At 36.6% G+C, this 19699-nt stretch overlaps 1 protein-coding gene across 3 annotated transcripts in view; it reads right to left on the reverse strand.

Annotated features, from left to right (window-relative positions):
- EXOC6B (exocyst complex component 6B) overlaps nucleotides 1–19699 on the reverse strand; it is a 494441-nt gene that overhangs the window by 301786 nt on the left and 172956 nt on the right. For all 3 annotated transcript variants that reach the window (XM_070429462.1, XM_070429464.1, XM_070429463.1), the window contains one exon: nucleotides 15042–15218. In XM_070429462.1, the coding sequence (XP_070285563.1) occupies nucleotides 15042–15218 (177 nt within the window). The remainder of the gene's footprint in view (nucleotides 1–15041; nucleotides 15219–19699) is intronic.

Here is a 19699-nt window from a genome sequence, read left to right on the forward strand (position 1 = left end):
CAATAAGAGCATATCTGTGGGTGAGGATTCAAAAAAAAAAATTCCAAGTAGAAATGGGAATACTGGAAAAGAAACGTGAACATTTAATTATGAAAATTCTTGCAAAATACCAGGATCTGACTTTTATGGTGTTTTTCTTTTTTAGTAGTATCTTAGTTCAGGTCCAAGCCTCTGAAAATTTAAAGGTTAATGGGTAAGTTCCTCTCATACAGAATAAAGAAAATGATTTAACTTATTAAAGAAAAAAAAGGATATTTTGATTTTAAAGTAAATAATGCACTTAAGTGTTAAACAGATAAATCCATTTAATATTTTTAACACCCCTGTCCCCCAAAAAAGGAGCTATTTCTACTATGTTAAAAGACTCACTAGTGAATGAGGTAGGGAAAAAAAATTCTCCACAGGTAACAACCAGATAAGTCTACCTGCATTATTACTGGGCAAGCATACCATTAGGAAAGAGCAGACTACAAGAAAAGATTGCTTGCCGCCCTCCACTCAAGAGTAGAAGCCAATGTACTGAGAAATTTACCTCCGCTGCTGAGAAAGATAGTGCATGAAAACAGAAATGCATTAGTGCGCTCTAGCCCTGTTGTTCGCACAGCTGTCCCAGGAGACACACACACCATTTATTTTTCTCTTATGAAATCTTTCAAAGTAGGTGGATCATCCAAAAAGAGTATGACAGAAGTTTGCAAGGAATTTCGACTGCTTTTCACTAATTACTTGAGCCATTCTCCTTCTTGAAAATACTTTTGATTACCACTTTACACAAAACAGTTTCTGGGTGCACATTTCTGAGCATTAGTTGGATCTCAAGTCATTAAAATGTACCAGGCATCTTTCTGAAGGGAGACAACAACAAATGATTAGCTGAAGGGGCATTGCCTTTGCATTTAGAAGATCAATTCTGACTGCCCATATTATGTCTGGAAGCCAGGAAATACCTGGCAAACATTTTTCACCAGTGTACTTTTCTGTCCTACTTTGCTTCCAAAACTTCAGAGAAAAGAAGAATAGAATTCATTTGGACATAAGCTTTCATAGAGCTGGATTGAACTCCAACAACACACCCACAAACTAGGGGCCTGGGATTCTAAAGGACTACAAGTAACAAAATTATAAAGGATTTTCTAATACCCTGAGCAGAGCCCTAGCCCAAAAGTACCAGATTTTGCTATAGAGCTTCTCACAAATTATTAGGATTCTTCCTGAGAAATCCCTACAGAGATTACCACTTCATTTATTCAAGTGTTTGCACTAAGCAGCATAGAATAAGAAAAAAAAAAAATCACCATTTCTCTTTACTGAGACACTGCAAAGAATTTTGTGACCAAAATCAAAAGATAATCCCTCAAGAATTCTTTTCTTGAAGCTAAACACTGGGGAGTGGGGGTGGGGGGGTGCGGAGAATTCAACTGGTTTTTATTTAACAACAGTCTAAGAAATTGTAAACTGTTAGGTAAAAACGATAATTTAGCACTAAATATGGTATTAAGTATAAAAATTCTGAGAGGAGGAAAAATTAAGGTAATCCAAATAATAAAAAATAATGTTATGATATTATAGGTAAAGAACTAATATCCCTAATATATAAAGAACTCATTAAAATTGAAGGAATATGCCGAAACCGGTTTGGCTCAGTGGATGGAGCGTCAGCCTGCGGACTGAGAGGTCCCGGGTTCGATTCCGGTCAAGGGCATGTACCTGGGTTGCGGGCACATCCCCGGTGGGGGATGTGCAGGAGGCAGCTGATCGATGTTTCTCTCTCATTGATGTTTCTAACTCTCTCTATCTCTCTCCCTTCCTCTCTGTGAAAAATCAATAAAAATATATTTTAAAAAATAAAAATAATAAAAAAAAATAAAATTGAAGGAATAAAACAAAATCATTAGAAAATTGGGCAAAATACATGAGCAGAAAGTTTACAGGGAAAAAATAATAATACAAATAGCCTTCAAACATAAGATACTAAATTTCACCCAGAGTAATAGGAAAAATAATAAAAATTTTACAAAATAAAAATATACAAAGATACTATTTTTTATCTATGCAACTGGCAAAAATTCAAAACTTAACAAAATACTCTCTTTAAAGGAGCTGTCAGGAAATAGGCACCTCTTACATTGCTGCAGAGCAGAGATTTAGGAAATGGTACAACCTCTATGGAGCAAAATCTGGCATTATCTAACAAAACTACACGTGCATTTACCCCTTGAATCAACCACCCTACTTCTAGGAACCTACCCTGAACATACACCTCTGACTAAATGGAAAACAATTCTCAGGTTATGGGGCTTATTTTGAATTTTTTTAAAAGTTTCAGGGTGTTTTACATACAGTACAATGCACCCTTTCTAGTGAACAATTCAATTAGTTCTGACAAATCCGTATATTCCTATAATCATCATCACAATCTAGATTTTAAAAATTCCAACACTCACAAAAACTCCCTCATGCTCCTTTGTACTAAAATTGTTCCCTAACACCCAGCCCTCGGCAAACACTGACCCATTTTATATCCCTGGAGTTCTCCCTTTTTAGGAGTGTCATATAAATAGACTCAGATGGTATGCAGCCTTTGAATCTGGTTTCTTTCATTTATCATACAGCATTTGAGGTCCAACACAGATGAGCCTGTGTTGTTTCATGTGTCCATAGCTCTTTTCTTTTTATTTCAGAGTGATACTCCAGTTATGGATATACCACAGTTCATTTATTCCCTCGACTACTGAAGGACTTGGGTTGTTTCTACTTTCTAGCAATGTAAGAATGAATAAAGTTCCTATAAACATTCAGGTATGGGTTTTTGTGTGAACATAATGGGTAAATACCTAGGAGTGAGATTGCTGGATCATATATATATATATATATATATATACACACACATACACACACACACACACACACACACATATATATGTGTGTGTGTGTGTGTGTGTGTGTGTATGTTCAACTTTATAATATACTACCAACTGTTTTCCAAAATGTCTACACTATTTTGCATTTTCAATGAATACATAAGAATTTCGGTTGCTTTGCAATCTGCCAATACCTGGTATTGTCAGTATTATTTTTAGCTAATTCTAGAAGTTATGTAGTTGAAACACTATATTTTAATAGGGAAATATTGAAAATCATTAAACACCCACAAATAGGAGATTGGCTGAATGAACCATAAGTACATTCAATTAATGAAGTTCTATCTAGCAGTAAAAGTAAAATGAGAAAGATTTCTATGAACTGATGTGGATATATTTTCAGGATAAAAGAAAATACCCAAAAAAACTCGAAATCACTTATATGCAAAGATATATGCATCCCTATGTTCATTGCAGCATTATTCACGGTGGCCAAGAGTTGGAAACAGCCAAAGTGCCCTGCGATAGAGGACTGGATAAAGAAGACGTGGTACATATACACAATGGAGTACTGCACGGCCATAAGAAAGGATGAAATAGCATCATTTACAACAATATGGATGGACCTTGAGAACATTATGCAAAGTGAAATAAGTCAAACAGAAAAAGCTAAGAACTATATGATTTCACTCATATGTGGAATATAACACTGAGACTTGTGAACACAAACAGCAGTGTGGTGGTTGCCAGAGGGAGGTGGGTGGGGGAAGAAGGGGGTCTTAATATGAGGTGACAGGAGAAGATTTGACTTTGGGTGGTGGGCACATGGTCCTATATACAGATTTTGTAAATTAGTAATCCACACATGAAACCTATATGTTCATGTTGACTGTCACCCCAATAAAATTTTTAAAAAAAGAAAATACAAAAAACATATATGTATTATGCTATTAATAGTCATGTTCTGTAAGGTGATACACACACGCAAAGGATACTGATTACTTACAAAGGATGAGTAGGAACAGGGTGGAAGGGATAAAGAGGAGAAAGGGATTTCATTGAATATATCTTCTTATACACTTTTGCCTTTTGAACCATGTTCATATTTTACATAGTCAAAAATAATAAAGATAAGGGAACTTTAATTATATACCTATTTAGCAACAATCACACAGAAGAAAAAAATAGCCAAGAAACATTTGAACAATATAGTCTGAACTACATAACATCACTGGGCCATATTGTAGGATAAAAAGAACTGAAAAAAATCTCAAAATTAATAAATTTACTGCTTTTAGTAACATTTGCAAAGCAATTCGGGATAGAACTATTTTGTGCTATGTGATTAGGCAAATAAATAAATATATAGATACTCTGGAAACCAGAATTCTTAGAGATACAAATCTAAAATAGGAAAAAATACTACCTATTATATCAGGTTGAAATTAGAAGCATCAGTTTTAACTCATGACTTATAAAACTGCCTATGTGTTGGTGTGGTATGCGTATTTCTTAGCTCTGTCCACAGAGGAACATACCTAATGCCCACATCTCAGTTTCTAAATATCATTCTCCAGTAAAAGGAAAAGAGCTCTTTGAAGAAATAGCTGATTCTGGGGCTGAGGCCAAACCTGAAGTGAACCAAGAGCATCTTGAGCAAAAAAGGAATTGCTCAAAAGCTGATGGAAGTTATTAGGGAAATGCAAATCAAAATTACAATGAGATACCACCTCACACCTGTTAGAATGGTTATTACCAACAAGTAATAACAAGTGTTGGAGAGATTGTGGAGAAAAAGGAACCCTCATTCACTGCTGGTGGGAATGTAAACTGGTACAGCTACTATGGAAAATAGTATGGAGCCCTGGCCGGTTTGGCTCAGTGGATAGAGCATCGGCCTGCGTACTCAGGGGTCCCGGGTTCGATTCCGGTCAAGGGCATGTACATTGGTTGCGGGCACATCCCCAGTGGGGAGTGTGCAGGAGGCAGCTGATCGATATTTCTCTCTCATCGATGTTTCTGACTCTCTGTCCCTCTCCCTTCCTCTCTGTAAAAAAATCAATAAAATATATTATATATTTTTTAAAAAAGAAAACAGTATGGAGGTTCATAAAAAATTAAAAATAGAGTTATTATATGACCCAGCAACCTCCCTTCTTGCATATCTGCTCGAAATTTTTGAAAACATTTATTTGCAAAGATATAGGCACCCTTATGTTCATTGTAGCATTATTCATGAATAGCCAAAACATGGAAACAACCAAAGTGTCCTTCATTAGATGATTGGATAAATAGAATATGGTGTATATATATACAATAGAATATTAATCAACCATAAGATAAAATACTGCCATTTGTAACAACATGGATGAATCTTGAGAATATCATGCTAAGTGAAATGTCAGACACAAAAAGTCAAGAACCATATGAATTTACTCATATGTGGGACATAAAAAATGAAAGCAACAAATAAACAAACAAGAAAAACAAAAATTCACAGACACAAACAACAGTATGGTGGTTACCAGAGGGAAAAAGAGAGAGCAGTAGAAAAGGAAAAAGGAGATCAAATATATGGTGACAAAAGGAGATTTGACTTTGAGTGGTAAACACACAATGCAATACACAGATGATGTATTATAGAATTGTACACTTGAAACCTATATACTTTTATTAACTAACATCACCGAAAATTTTTAATTTAAAAAATTGGTGGAGACATGCCAAAGGATAATGGATGAAACACGCACTGGCCAAATTTGGAATAATTAGAGAATCAAAATGAAAGACAAGAATGGAATATAACAACTGTATATAAAATAAGAACCCATGTGCCAATACTAACACTAAAATATAGGAGGGAGATAAAAAAAATTTATTCTTTACAGAAAAATGCAACTAATTGTCAAAGAAATTGTAAAAATAAAAAAATCACAACTTCATAATCACCATGGTAGCATATGATTCAGAAAAGAATCACCAATGAATTCTAAGACCAATGAGTGAAAAACTATTAGGGGACAGGATAGTCACATACTCTAAAAGTATCACTCCACAGATCACTTATTAATTACAAAGAGTGAAAGGTACCTTTCTCACAGATACCCCTTGACCATTGTGTGCCTCCTGATGTGAAGCACTGAAAAAAACATAACATTACTTCTGTAATATTCCTGCCAAAAATAATTAAACTTAACCTAATCACAAGGATGTGCCAAATGTACCTTAAGAGAATAAACAGACATGAAAATTAAATAAAATGTGTGATACTTATCTGGATATGGCTGCAGGAAAAATGAAAGAAAAAATCTGCTATAAAAGACATTGGAATAACTGGAGAAATTAGTATATGGGTTGTGTATTAAGTGGTACATTTCATGCATGTGATCATTGTATTGTGGTTATGAAAGAGAATGTCATTCTCAGAAAACTACAGATAGCTGTATTGAGAATCAAATATGATGAAGTATGACACTTGCAATGGCTTAGCTTTGCGTGGGGTAAGTGGATATATGTATTTTTTTTACTCTTTCAAAATCAAATGTTTGAGAAAGAGAGAAAATGTCAAATTTTAGTAAGTGGAGCATTTAAGTAAAGGGAATATGATATTTGTCCTACCACTCTGGTAACTTTTCTGAAGATTTAAGACTCTTTAAAAGAAAAATAATTTTTTAAAGAAGGTAATACAGGATAGGTGAGAATAAACTAGTCAGGGAAAGGCAGAATTAGATATTTTAGACAAGGAGGGAGAAAAAAGGTATACAGTGCCTACTTGGTATTATTAGCAACTTAGCACTAAGAGAAGGTGGTGTTTGAGAAAGCAATGAGTATATAAAGGAGAAATTCTAGAAGATCTGGAAAGACAGGTCGATGTTTGTAATTGAATCAAGTACTTTCAAAATGACAAAACCTTTTTAATATCACTACAATGAAAAATTTAAAGATCTTAAGTCAATATGGGCCATAATATAATTTTGCCAATGAACAGACCTAAAAGATCAACAAATGGGATTAAGAAACCCAAAATAGCCGAAACCGGTTTGGCTCAGTGGATAGAGCGTTGGCCTGCGGACTGAAGGGTCCCGGGTTCGATACCGGTCAAGGGCATGTACCTGGGTTTCGGGCACATCCCCAGTAGGAGATGTGCAGGAGGCAGCTGATCAATGTTTCTCTCTCATCAATGTTCCTAGCTCTCTCTCTCTCTCCCTTCCTCTCTGTAAAAAATCAATAAAAATATATTTAAAAAATAAAAAATAAAAAAAAATAAAGAAACCCAAAATATATCTCAAACATGCCATAATGATTTCATTCAACTTTCTAAACTGTCTTTATTGACATTTAATTGCATGTATGGGTATCTACTTTTCATTCCACTGTATATCAGCTTTAACAGATCAGTTTCATTAAGAATAGAAATGAAAAACTCAAAGCCCACAGGGGCAGTGGGCATTGGGAATAAGTGAAGTAGGCCAGCATTTTAAATTGCATTCTCTGGATAGATATACTATTATTTATTTTTACAAAAGACTATGTTATCAGCATTGTTTTTCAAACATGCAGTCCAGTCAGTCTATCTTCCATTTCAACATTTTTAAATAGAGTCAGTATAAATAATAATATATTTCCTTCAACAACAGCATAAATGTCACAATCAATGGCAATTGCCAATATGTAGTTACAACACGGGTTGTAGCTTAGTAGAAAAATCGGATCCCTTGTGGCAACATTGCTACTCAGGGCGAGTCTATTACTACCATGCTTAGAAAGAGCCTAGGCTAAAAATACAGATTTTTATGTGAATTCAATTGACTTTTAAAAGTTGGCAACTAATTTTTTAAAAAAGTTAAGCACTATGCAAGCCAACAACCATTTTGTAAATTGTTTCTGGTCCATGGGCTGCCAATCAGCAACCTCTGATTTAAACTCTAGAGTTCCTGTGGCATCCTTATTCACTTTAGCTTACTGAGAAATGATCCTCGTTTTCTGTTACTTTCCTGTCAATAGAAAGTTTTGTAAAAAATGAAAATATTTGAATTTTGGATCAAATATCCTAATAACTAGAATTCTTCCCAAGCAAGTTGACATAAATTAAGTTTTGTACTTTTATAGGTGAGAAAAGAGATGCTTAGAGAGATGGCATAATTGGCTCCAATAGCACAAAGCTGACAGAACTTAAACCTTCTAAGTACAAATATTTCCTTCTTTTCAATCACCCTGTGTTATAGACTGAATTGTGTTAACCCCAAAATTCGTATGTTTCAGCCCTAACATCCAATGTGACTACATTTGGAGATAGGGCCTTTGAGGAGGTAATTAAGGTTAAATGAAATCATAAGATAGGGCCCTAATACAATAGGACTAGTGTCCTTATCAAAAGAGGAAGTCACATCAGGAGGAGGCACAGAGAATAGCCATGTGAGGACACCGCAAGATGGTAGCCATCTGCAAGCCAAGGAGAAACTAACGCCGCTGGCACTTTGACCTTGGGACTTCCAGCCTCCAGAACTGTGAGAAAGCAAATGTCTGTTATTTAAGTCATACTGTTGTAATGTACCCCTCGAATCACAGAAGGACGCCTCAAGAAGTCGAATTAAAGAGTCACATTTATTGCAATCCGGGACTATGAGGGGACATTCCCAAATCTCATAGCAATAAGATGGTGGCAAAACCAGACTTATATAGGCAAAAATCACAAAGGTATTGATTACATCCCAGGGTTTGGAATGAGGCACCTGGCTCGCAAAAAAGCAGATTACAGAAGCAGAATTAAGCATGTTAATTACAGTTTCGGGTCTCGGGGTCACTGAATTGACAGAAATACATTATCTAGAGCCTTTGGGTAACCTGGGTTAAACTTAGGCATGTTATCTAAATTACAGTTTTGGGTCTCCGGATCACTGAGTTGATAGAAACACGTTATCTAGAGCCATCGAGGCAATTTAGAGTAATTGTGCTGTCCTGGTCTTAGGACCACTGAGTCAACTGGAACGCACCACCTGTGGCCACTAAAACAATTTAGGGTAATTGTGCTGTCCTGTTTCCCAGGTACAGAAGAATGTGCTTCAATAACCAGTAAGATCACAATCAATGGGATAGTCATTCAATCAATAAGGCATTCAATCGAATGGGATGACTTATACAATTTAGAAAATCAAAGTAACCTGTCCATTGTTAAACAAAGCAAATAGGTACCATACTTCAATACAATCTGTGCATGTTTTGTTATGGCAACCGTAGCAAACAAATGCATACTGTTACCTCAAAAATAAGTACCTACAATAACCATTAAGACACCTCAAAAAGCTTTATATTACATGCCATTTCTATTTAAATTAGCAATTCCATCTGTTAATTCCATATTTCAAAAGAGGCACAAAAATATTGAGAGCTAAACCTGAGGTGGATCATTTGATCACATTGCGCTTTTGACCCTTACTACATAAAGAGTCATGTGAATAACATGCTGACCACTGCTCTCTGCAAGTGTGTAAACAAATAAAGAGATACAAACTAGAATAAATATGTGCCGTAGGTGTGTTACAATGCCATGTTCTAATAATGCAGAAGCTCTGGAGGAACCTAAAAACAAAGAAGAAATTATAGGCCCTGCTTTTTCAAACTATTTCTTACTCAATACTGCTTTATTTCAGTATTTTTTTTTTGTTTATAGAAGATGGTGTTTATAAGTCCATACAAATATATATTATCGAAACCTGTATCAAGTTTTTTAAACTTTATTCTCCAAAAACAGCACACAGACATAATGCCTAACTAGTAATTATTATATAACTAGAGGCCTGATGCATGAAATTCGTGCAAAAGTAGGCCTTCCTTCCCCTGGCTGCCGGCACCAGCTTCCCTCTGGTACCTGGGACCTGGGCTTCCCTCCCAGCTCTGGCTTCATCCAGAAGGTCATCTGGAAAGACGTCCAGAAGGACGTCTGGTCTAATTAGCATATTACTCTTTTATTGTTATAGATATTGTGTGTCCCAAGTACAGTGAAAAGACCTTTATACACATTATTCCAGTCAATCCTCACAATAACCCTACCCTCAGTAGGTATTATGTCCTTCTTCTTACAAATCACCTTATGGGGTTCTTTGTATTTTACCTTAAAATATCTCAAAAAATAACATTCTTGATGAATCTAGATCCATAAATACACTCTCAATCTAAAGTATTTGCTACTTCTAAAATATTTAAGTCCTATCTAGACATTTACAGAAGAGCAATTACATCTGCATATACCACAGGATGACATAGAGATTCAAACCAAATTCCTGAAATCATATATATTTCCATTAAAACTCAATTGAATTAAGTCCTGAATCAAAAATGGTCAAATATCAGCAGTTTATATAGTTCAACTTTATTATATCAGATGAAAAAATAAAAATTAAAAAACCCTTACCTTAATTAAGGTGACCCTTTCATTAGCTTAGTCAAACATGAAACAGATAGTTTTATGGGGGAATATTTTTTCTGCAACACTTATCAGCAATCAAGAGACTGACTCTTTCAAATGTGAGATGGTTCAACATGTGAGATGGTTTTTCATCCAAAATGACAATTTACTATTGTAACTTCATCCACAGTTCCTAGTTTTTTCCATCTCTGACACAAACTTGATTTCAAATTAACAATATATTAACTACATGCTAACCTTGTGCAAAGTTATATTCTAGATATTTGGGATTTCCTACCATTTCATACTATGGTCTCCTATTGATACCATAGTGATTATCTAGGTGTCCTATATAATAAAAGCCTAGGTGGCATCATGCAATGCCCTTGCACAACGCCGTCACAAGATGGCCACCGAAATGTCGTCACAAGATGGCTGGCAGGGGAGGGCAGTTGGGGGCGAGATCAGGCCATCAGGGGAGGGCAGTTAGGGGTGAAATCAGGACTGCAGGGGGGGGCAGTTGGGGGCAAGATCAGGCCGGCAGGGGAGGGCAGTTGGAGGCAAGATCAGGCCAGCAGGGGAGGGCAGTTGGGGGCAAGATCAGGCCAGTAGGGGAGGGCAGTTGGGGGCGATCAGGCCAGCAGGAGAGTAGTTAGGCATCAATCAATCTGGCAGGGGAGCAGTTAAGGGCAATCAGGCAGGCAGGCAGGTGAGCAGTTAGGAGCCAGCAGTCCCGGATTGTGAGAGGGATGTCCTATTGCCAGGATTGGGCCTAAACCAGCAGTTGGACATCCCCCAAGGGGTCCCAGATTGGAGAGGGTACAGGTTGGGCTGAGGGTCACACCCCCCACCCCGCCGTGCATGAATTTTGTGCACTGGGCCTCTAGTTAATAATAGGAAAGAAGCAAAGGGAAGGCCAGACATTATAGGCATGTCTTTTGGGCAGCTTCACCAGGAAGCTGCAATTTCACACTCCCCAGGGAACCACTGGCCTACTCCCTGCAAAACACTGGGGGAAGGAACTGAACAAAGGGGAGATATATTCACTGTGAGATTAGGGTGGCATAGGGAAAATACCTGTCAGTCACCTGGGAACAGAGATCATTGGCCAGAATGGGCATGGCCACTGCAAGTGTGTGAAAATTTGGGAATACATAATCCCCTAAACAAAGGAGTCCATGCTCTCTTGGCACTCTTGTTGCTCCTGGCTCTCTTGTTGCTTTTGTGGCTCTCTTGTTCCTGCTTCCTTGCATTCGTCTGTACGGTCCACAGCCATGTGGACCCTACAAGCAATGGACTAAAAGACTGCAGTTGGAAACACAAGCTAAACCAGCCTGATGCTAGCTGGAGTGTGCAAATATGGAATTGAAATTCAGGACACTGGCTCTGATTTTAGCCCTGCTAAAGGCAAAATGGAACTTCTTTCTTGGGACTCAGAAAATGAAAACTTGGAAACTCAGGGGTTTGATTCCACAGAAATAAAGCTTTCTACAATATCACATCCTTCCATGTGAGTCTCAGAAAATTTATTTTCTTGGGATATCGCAAGAAACCCATTCCTATTAAACAACATTGGTAACACTATTAAGTATCATCAAGCTAAAGACATAGTAAATAACCTAAAAATATCATTTGACTTAAAGAATGATTTAAGTATACTTCCATTCAACGTGTAAGAAATGGTAAAAAGTTCTTCAGAGAATAAAAAATACCTAAAGTAAGTTAAATCAAAATTTCAAAAACAATAATGGTAATCTATTATAAGCAACCGATAACTGAAATATAACTTTCTCCTCAAGTACTACATTCATTGTTGGCAAACTTTAAGCCATATTCATGAAGAATCAGTAGGAAACCCAAACCATGGGTTTGTTTTCTTTATGCATTAAAAATGCTTCTTTGTGGTCCTCTATGCAACTGCCACTCAAAGTAAGCTCTGAGACCAGAAGCACCTCCTCACCTGGGAGCTTATTAAAAATGGAGATTCTGAATCTCACCCACAACCTGAAGAATCAGAATCTGCATTTTAATACGATTACAAGGTGATCCTATGCACATCAAAGTTCAAGAAGTACTGCCCTACAATATAGGTTCTTAACTTTGGCCTTGGGGGCAATATGAGTTGCATGAATCCCCTGAAATTCCACGCAGAATTTTTTGTAAATGAATATATGTACGTCTTGCTGGGGAAAGACTCCATATATTTTTATCAAACTCTCAAACTAATATATTACCCCAAGTAGACTAAGAACCACTGCCCTACAGGATTCTATGCCACAGTTTAAAAGTCAAAATATTTCTAAAACTATTTACGCTGCTCTCAATGAGGTCTGTTGAAGAATGACAAGAATGAAGGTCAGAACGTCACAGTGGGTCACGAAAGACCTTATCTGAAGAATTTATTCACACCATGCAAGAACTATGCCAAGAAACCAGTTTGGAGACATCTAAATAAATAATTCTCTACATGAGGTTTGAGATTAAGAATGTGCTCTTGAAGAAGATTCAAACTGAGAAGTAAATAAATATAAAGTAGACATTTTTTTAGAGATAGGATGCCATTAGATGACAGTGCAGGGCTGAATTCTTGTTGTAAGAGCTCAATCAGCAAATTTCTAATGTGAATTCTGTTTGATTTGGGATTTGGGAGCATTTTAAGAAGTTAACTTCCAAGCACATTCTTCTAATACTTCCTTTATGAGGAACCCCAACACACTTTCCTAGTCCCACCATCTTCATCTTCTCTGGACCTTAGAAGATAAAATGAAGAAGAAATATGGCACAAAAATTAAAAGGGACGTGCTCAGGATATTCAGTGAGTTAGTGATAAAGAATGGCTCTTTTCCAGAAGGTTCTCAGTGATATATGAGAACTGTGTATATATTTCAATCTTTTAACTTATCATCTAAGCATCTTTTTGGGGTGTGTATTACCCCAGAGCATAGACTACGTCTAACTTCTGTTTCCTTAAGGCATAGTTCCTGATTTAATTTAATTTCCTTGACAGGTACCCAAAATGTAAATAAAAGGCATTAACTGGTCTTTCTTGAAACTGATTCTTTATTGTACTACTATTGTAACTTGTCATCAGTGATGAGCCTAATACCTGACAGTCTGGTCTCCAGGGTAGATCTACCTCCTACAGTACCAGTCATTCCAGGCAAGGAGAATACTAGAAAATATTCAGGATATCAAGTCTTCTCTGCCCCTTTCTATTTCCATGGGTATTAGGCAACTATCTGGTTCTTTTCTTAGCTTTATTTCTTAGAGCTATTAAAAGTTCTTGTTACCCAAGTACAGTAGGGATTATGATAAAATTTTCACACATTGTTAACTATTAATGTACCTCATTTATACACTAAACATATCCTGATAAAGTATAAATTTTAAATGCAATTATTCACTTATATTATGTCCTCTCAATAATGACAACTATATAAAAAATATAGTACTTTACACATATGACAGTCTCTCAGACATTCAATCAAATGTAAATGTTAATGTTTCAGACATAATTAACTTGGTTATTTGTTTTTCAGCCCTAACAGTTTAAATGGTGGCTATTCGATTTTTGACATGAAAGAAGAATAATAATAAGGACAGGGATACTGACATTAGTGATACTTAATAGAAGCGAGGAAGGAAGAGTAATGAAAATAGGGAATAAACTAACATTTACATAAACCAGCTTTTATGACAGGCACTTGTGCAAACCTATGGGGGCAGAGAATACTATCTTGACTTGAGAGATGAAACACTATAAAGTGCCAACAGATTAAACAATTACCTAAGATTATGAAGTTAGACAAGTTTTGGGGGAAGAGGAGCGAAGGAGAGTAGTAAGGGTATAGCAAAGGACAAGGAAGGGGACAAGGCAGTGAGCCCAGTTTTATGTGGAGAAATAAAACAATTAAAAGGAGACAAGTACTTAAAGGCAAACAGATTAACTGAGTATAGGAGTAAATGGTTCCTCGCACATGTCACTGAACATTTTAAAAGTAAATGAATGGGATTTTTTGCTAATTTTTAAAAAATAAAATGATAGAGCCAGGATTTGTCTGCCTCCAATGACCATGCTACAACCACCACTCACAGAGAAACTAATCCCATTATACAAATAAGTATTTACAAAAACATTTTAACAGGAAATCTCACGTCATGGGAGTTTTATTTTTAAAAACACATTAAACACACTTCCAACAACAAAGAAGGATATAAAAATATGAATTAGGTAAGCCACTTTATCTTATTCTTTACCTGAAAGTGACACAGATCTAATCTAAGAGGTTATGGATATGTCACAAAATTCCCAGATTCTCTATAATAGCTCATACATTTATTTCCTCCAGAAATGTATTCTCAACTTTATAATTTCAATCTGAACCATAACTCAAGGCTAAGAAATTCCTGTGTTCATTCCCCACTTTTATATCATCTTTTATTGGTGTCCAAAGACCCTTTTCTAGTTTCAGTGGAGGCCACCTAGATCTCTTTCTCCGGATCAGGTAAACTCTACTCTTCCCTTAATGTAGTGCCTACCCAGTCAGTATACAATCAAAAAACCCTGAAACATAAAGAATGGACAAGTGCATTTAAAAATCTAAAGAATTAAAATCTAAGATATCTTTATTTCCTTAAATTGGAGCTTATTTGTATTTAAAATAATATTAAATTCCAGAATATCACAAAAGCTGAATACATTCTCCATCACATCTCAAACATACTGCATTTAAACCTAACAACAGTCTCACATCCCCAGTTCAAAAGTTAGTTACCTCTTCTTCATCTTCTTCATCTTCAACATCCAGAATTCCTGAATCCTGTTCAGACTTGGGGCTAGTGCTTTCTATCTCCGTATCAAAAATTGTATATGCATCTTTCTTAGCTTTTCTCTTGCTACCTATTCTGGGTGGTTGCAAGACGATGTTATCCAGGTTTCTTTGTTGCTGGGCCTAGGACAGAGACATGCACACACACATTAAGAAAAAAGCAATTAAGCATTCAAAAAACTCATTTTCAACAAATTAGTATCATAAAGAAAACATAACAAAATACCTTAATACATCAAGTTTTAGTCACAGAAATAAACCCAAAGTAATGTATACATTTTTAACCCTGAAGTTACACCTCTTGATTCATTTTCCCAGTTTCCACGGGTGGGGCAGGGGGTGGGGGGCTGCGTGGGGGGGGGGGGGGGAGATAATCAGTCAATATAGTATTATCATCATACTTTTCAAATATACCCACTAAATCATCACAAAAATGAAATCTACCCATTTTCCTCTAAGTAGCCAAGAGAATAGTGCAAGATAAATGGCATGCTGAAACCTTGTGGTGGGGAGAGCTCAGAGGACTCTTAAAAGCAGTTGTGTGGATGTAAGAGATCAACACAATTCTCCTGATTAGAAATAAAATATCTTAATAGAGTGATTTGAATTAACTAATCCAACAGGATTTCATGACCTTAATCCGTAGAAAACAAAGTTTTAAAGAATTTCTTCTGAACTCTTCGAGAAAAGGAAGTGTAATCCCCTCAACCTAATAAAATAGACTCAAATGATGGTGTGGTTTCAATAGGTACAAAGAGGTGGGCAGCGTCACTTTCCAGGGTCAACAACAGAAGTATTAAACCAGACAGCATTCGAGCTGGAAGTGACCTCAGTCCCCACTCAGGAGACTGAGGCCAGAAGACAAAGGATTTGATGGGGTCTAGTTAGCAATAAATCAGAATCTCAAAGTGTGATCTCCTAAATTCCACATCAGTGATCTTCCCACTATTCCAATAGTCCCTCAAAGTATGGCAACATGTTTCCCCCAAAAAAGGGGGTTCTGTGATCAAATAAATGGGAAACACTGCATATCATGTAGCCTTCTTATAGACATATGTTTATTAACAAAATAAAAATAGGGAGAAGTTCATTTTTAAAAAACTTTGATTTAACCCAGCATATTCCAAAAGTATTTCATAATGGAAGTTTCCTTTTTTTAATAATAATTAATATCATCCTAAAATATAAAGCTTAAAAATTTTGACAGAATATATATACCTTAATCAATATATGATATTTCTCCTCAATGAAAAATGGATATTAGTTCAGGAAAAAATCAGTTTCCAAATGTTTTGAATGAGATTAAGGAATTCAAGAGAAATATTAAGTATAAGATGTTAGTCCAGGCACTGGTTAATAGGACAGAGAAAAACTTGAACTATGTGAGCTAGTTTCTGCCAAGAAAATGAAAAGAATCTACATTCCAGAGATTTGAATCAATGGACAAACTTGTTTCTCTACATAGTACTCATTGATATTTTGCTTTGACTTACATAAAAATGGTAACAAACTGAGGTAGAAAAGGCATTCAAAAACACTTAATTTAGGTTTGTACATAAAATATACATATCTTTCAAGCATTAAAATTAGATACAGATACAATATTCTTTCTTTTCCTCTCAAAAGTAAATTCTTCCCCCTTACTTTTAATGCAAACCACACAAAAAGGGATCGAGAGCTCTGGGGAGGCACAAAGGAAGGGAGAGCTTCCTAAATCTTTTATACTTTGAAAAGCAAGCCCTCAACTAGAGAGTGACCACCTGTCCCCTAACTCCATTCTCTCCTTCAGTACAGCAACACCAAAAACTTTCTTCTTAAGGTGGTCTCATTTTATTGAATCCTAAGTTAATTATTTTTCTATCACAATCAATAAAATAGTACCAGTGTATCAAAAGTAATCAAGAGAAGCCACACTTAATTTTAAATCTCCTATGACCTGTTCTTTTTAGATGCTATGTATCTGGTTTTCACATTAATTTGGAAGAACACAAATTAAGATAGCAAACCCTATGTTGGAAATGAAAGCATTTCAACTACTATTCCAAAGCTCCATCGAACCTGGGATCTCTGTTAGCATTATCAAGGCTTCTCTGGCATGTAAAAAAAGCGGTCAGGGCAGAGCTGCTAAGCAGGAACTGGCCAGGTTAGAAACACTGCATCGCAGGTAGAACAATGAAATAAATCCTCAGATGTTACCCATTATGGCTGCAAATGAAAATTACCAGCTATTCAGAATGTAAGTATGGGACTGGCAAGAGTGGAGAAGAGTAAATATAGATATCGAAGTATAAATACATACATATATCTTAACATAAAAAGCCCTTGGGGGAGGGGGGCAGTAAATACCCTTCAGAGCTCTCTCCTAACACTCTAAGCCAGTGGTTCTCAACCTTCCTAATGCCACGACCCTTTAATACAGTTCCTCATGTTGTGGTGACCCCCAATTTCATTGTTACAAATTGAACATAATTAAAGCATAATGATTAATCACTATGTGTATCAATATGTAATTATATATGTGTTTTACGATGGTCTTGGGTGACCCCTGTGAAAGGGTTGTTCGATCACCAAAGGGGTCGCGACTCACAGGTTGAGAACCGCTGCTAGGCTATATCCCCAGGACCATATATTCTGTCCCTCCAGAGACAACCTTTATAATCATGAGCCAAAGAAGCAACTGCCTTCTGCCACGTGGGATGAAGTGGAGGCAGGAGGATACGAAGCACACAAGTAGCAGTTAGACCTTAGAAAACATTTAGGTGTTTTCTTTTTCTTAGTTGTTCATTATTTTTTTGAAAATGTTTACACATTTAACCACCTCTTCCTTAAGGTTCCCTCATATACACTCTTCTCTGGTTTCCTAACATACAGAAATTAGGCAGGGTTTGTTCTTCAACCCCTCTTCTCTTACCACTCTTTCCACTCTCCCAAGATCAAATAGCACATCTCCAGCTTCCTGTTATTACTGGGTGCTCTACCATCACCTCCATTCCCACATACCTAAAATGGAACTCATCACCTTCTCATTATAACTCCCTGCCTACTACGGCCAGGCCAGGCTCTTCCTAACTCACACATCATTCATCACACCAAGTAAACATGGGAGAAATTTGGGGGGGGGGGGGGGGGGGGGCGGTTAAACAAGTACAATCGAAACTCCACATCCGTCACTTAGACTCCACATAATGGAAGTTGAACCTAATTTTCCAATGTATTTCTCCAACATGAATCTTCCCCTTGAATCAGACTCTACCTCATAATATAGTAGGTATATTTCCACTTCTGTGTCTCTACTGAATGACCTCTTTCTGCCTGACTCTAACCTTTCCTCCAAAACCCAACTAAATTATTCTGACTTTAGAAAGCCTCCTCTCACTGCCCTAACTCATGGTGCTTTCTCTCTGTAATCCTGTTTTCAGTCAAACATCTATTGAAGGTCTACTTGGTACCAGGCATTGTACTACACACTGAATATAGAAAGAAAAAGAGTCTCTGACTCATGAATCTCACATCAAACTATTATGGAAAGCAGATTACACAATAAGTATAATAGAAAAAATACAGAGGACAGTGGGTGAATAAAGAACGTAATCAGAACTGCTTGGAGGGGTCTCAGGTAAGACTTCACAGAGGAACAGGTAGCATGCTCTTAAAAGATAAATACAATTTTTCCAAAGGTAGTTAAGTAGAAAGGGTGACCATTCCAGAAAAAGGAAACAGCATGAGAAAGGACTGTGTGTGATATAATAACATTATCCACTCAAGGAATAAGTAATTTTGTATAGGAACATAGTTTATAAAGAACTATAAAGATGTCATACAAAGCAGTTTCGACATTAGCTAGTAGGCAATGGAGAAACAATGAAAGAGTGTAAGCAAGGGAATTACTTTAAAGCAAGGATCAGCTTTCCAATTCAGGCAAATCCTCTAGGATCACAGGAGTGCTCAACTGGGAGAAGATAGAGACTAGAAATAAGAAAATCAATATAGATCACTATAATAGTCCAATAACAAGGATGAGGACTTGAATTAAGGCAGTGGTTCTCAACCTTCTGGCCCTTTAAATACAGTTCCTCATGTTGTGACCCAACCATAAAATTATTTTCGTTGCTACTTCATAACTGTAATGTTGCTACTGTTATGAATCGTAATGTAAATATCTGATATGCAGGATGGTCTTAGGTGACCCCTGTGAAAGGGTCATTCGACCGCCAAAGGGGTCGCGACCCATAGGTTGAGAACCGTTGAATTAAGGCATCAGCAGATATATAAAAGGTAGAAGCACCAGAATTTACTAATTTGATTGTAGTACATAAAAAATAGGAAGGAAATAAGAATAACTCTAAGTATTCTGGCCTTGATGACTAGATGGTGGGATCATTCCAAATAGTAGGAACCATGGGAATAGTAAGTTGAGAGCAGGATGGAGAAGAGTTCAGTAAACCTGCCAGATAGCCAGGTAAACAAATGATAGTACCACACTTCAGTACAGATTCTTCTTTCTTTGAGTCTAAGAAACCCATTTATCATTCTTAGAATCCACAAAGCCCAGATTCAGTGACACATATACACTAAATTTGGATAAATGGTTACTATATAAAGGC

Source organism: Myotis yumanensis, unplaced genomic scaffold (genome assembly GCF_028538775.1).
Source record: "Myotis yumanensis isolate MYYU_CA2020_CCGP unplaced genomic scaffold, mMyoYum1.0.hap1 SCAF_11, whole genome shotgun sequence".
In the NCBI taxonomy this organism is placed as follows: domain Eukaryota; kingdom Metazoa; phylum Chordata; class Mammalia; order Chiroptera; family Vespertilionidae; genus Myotis; species Myotis yumanensis.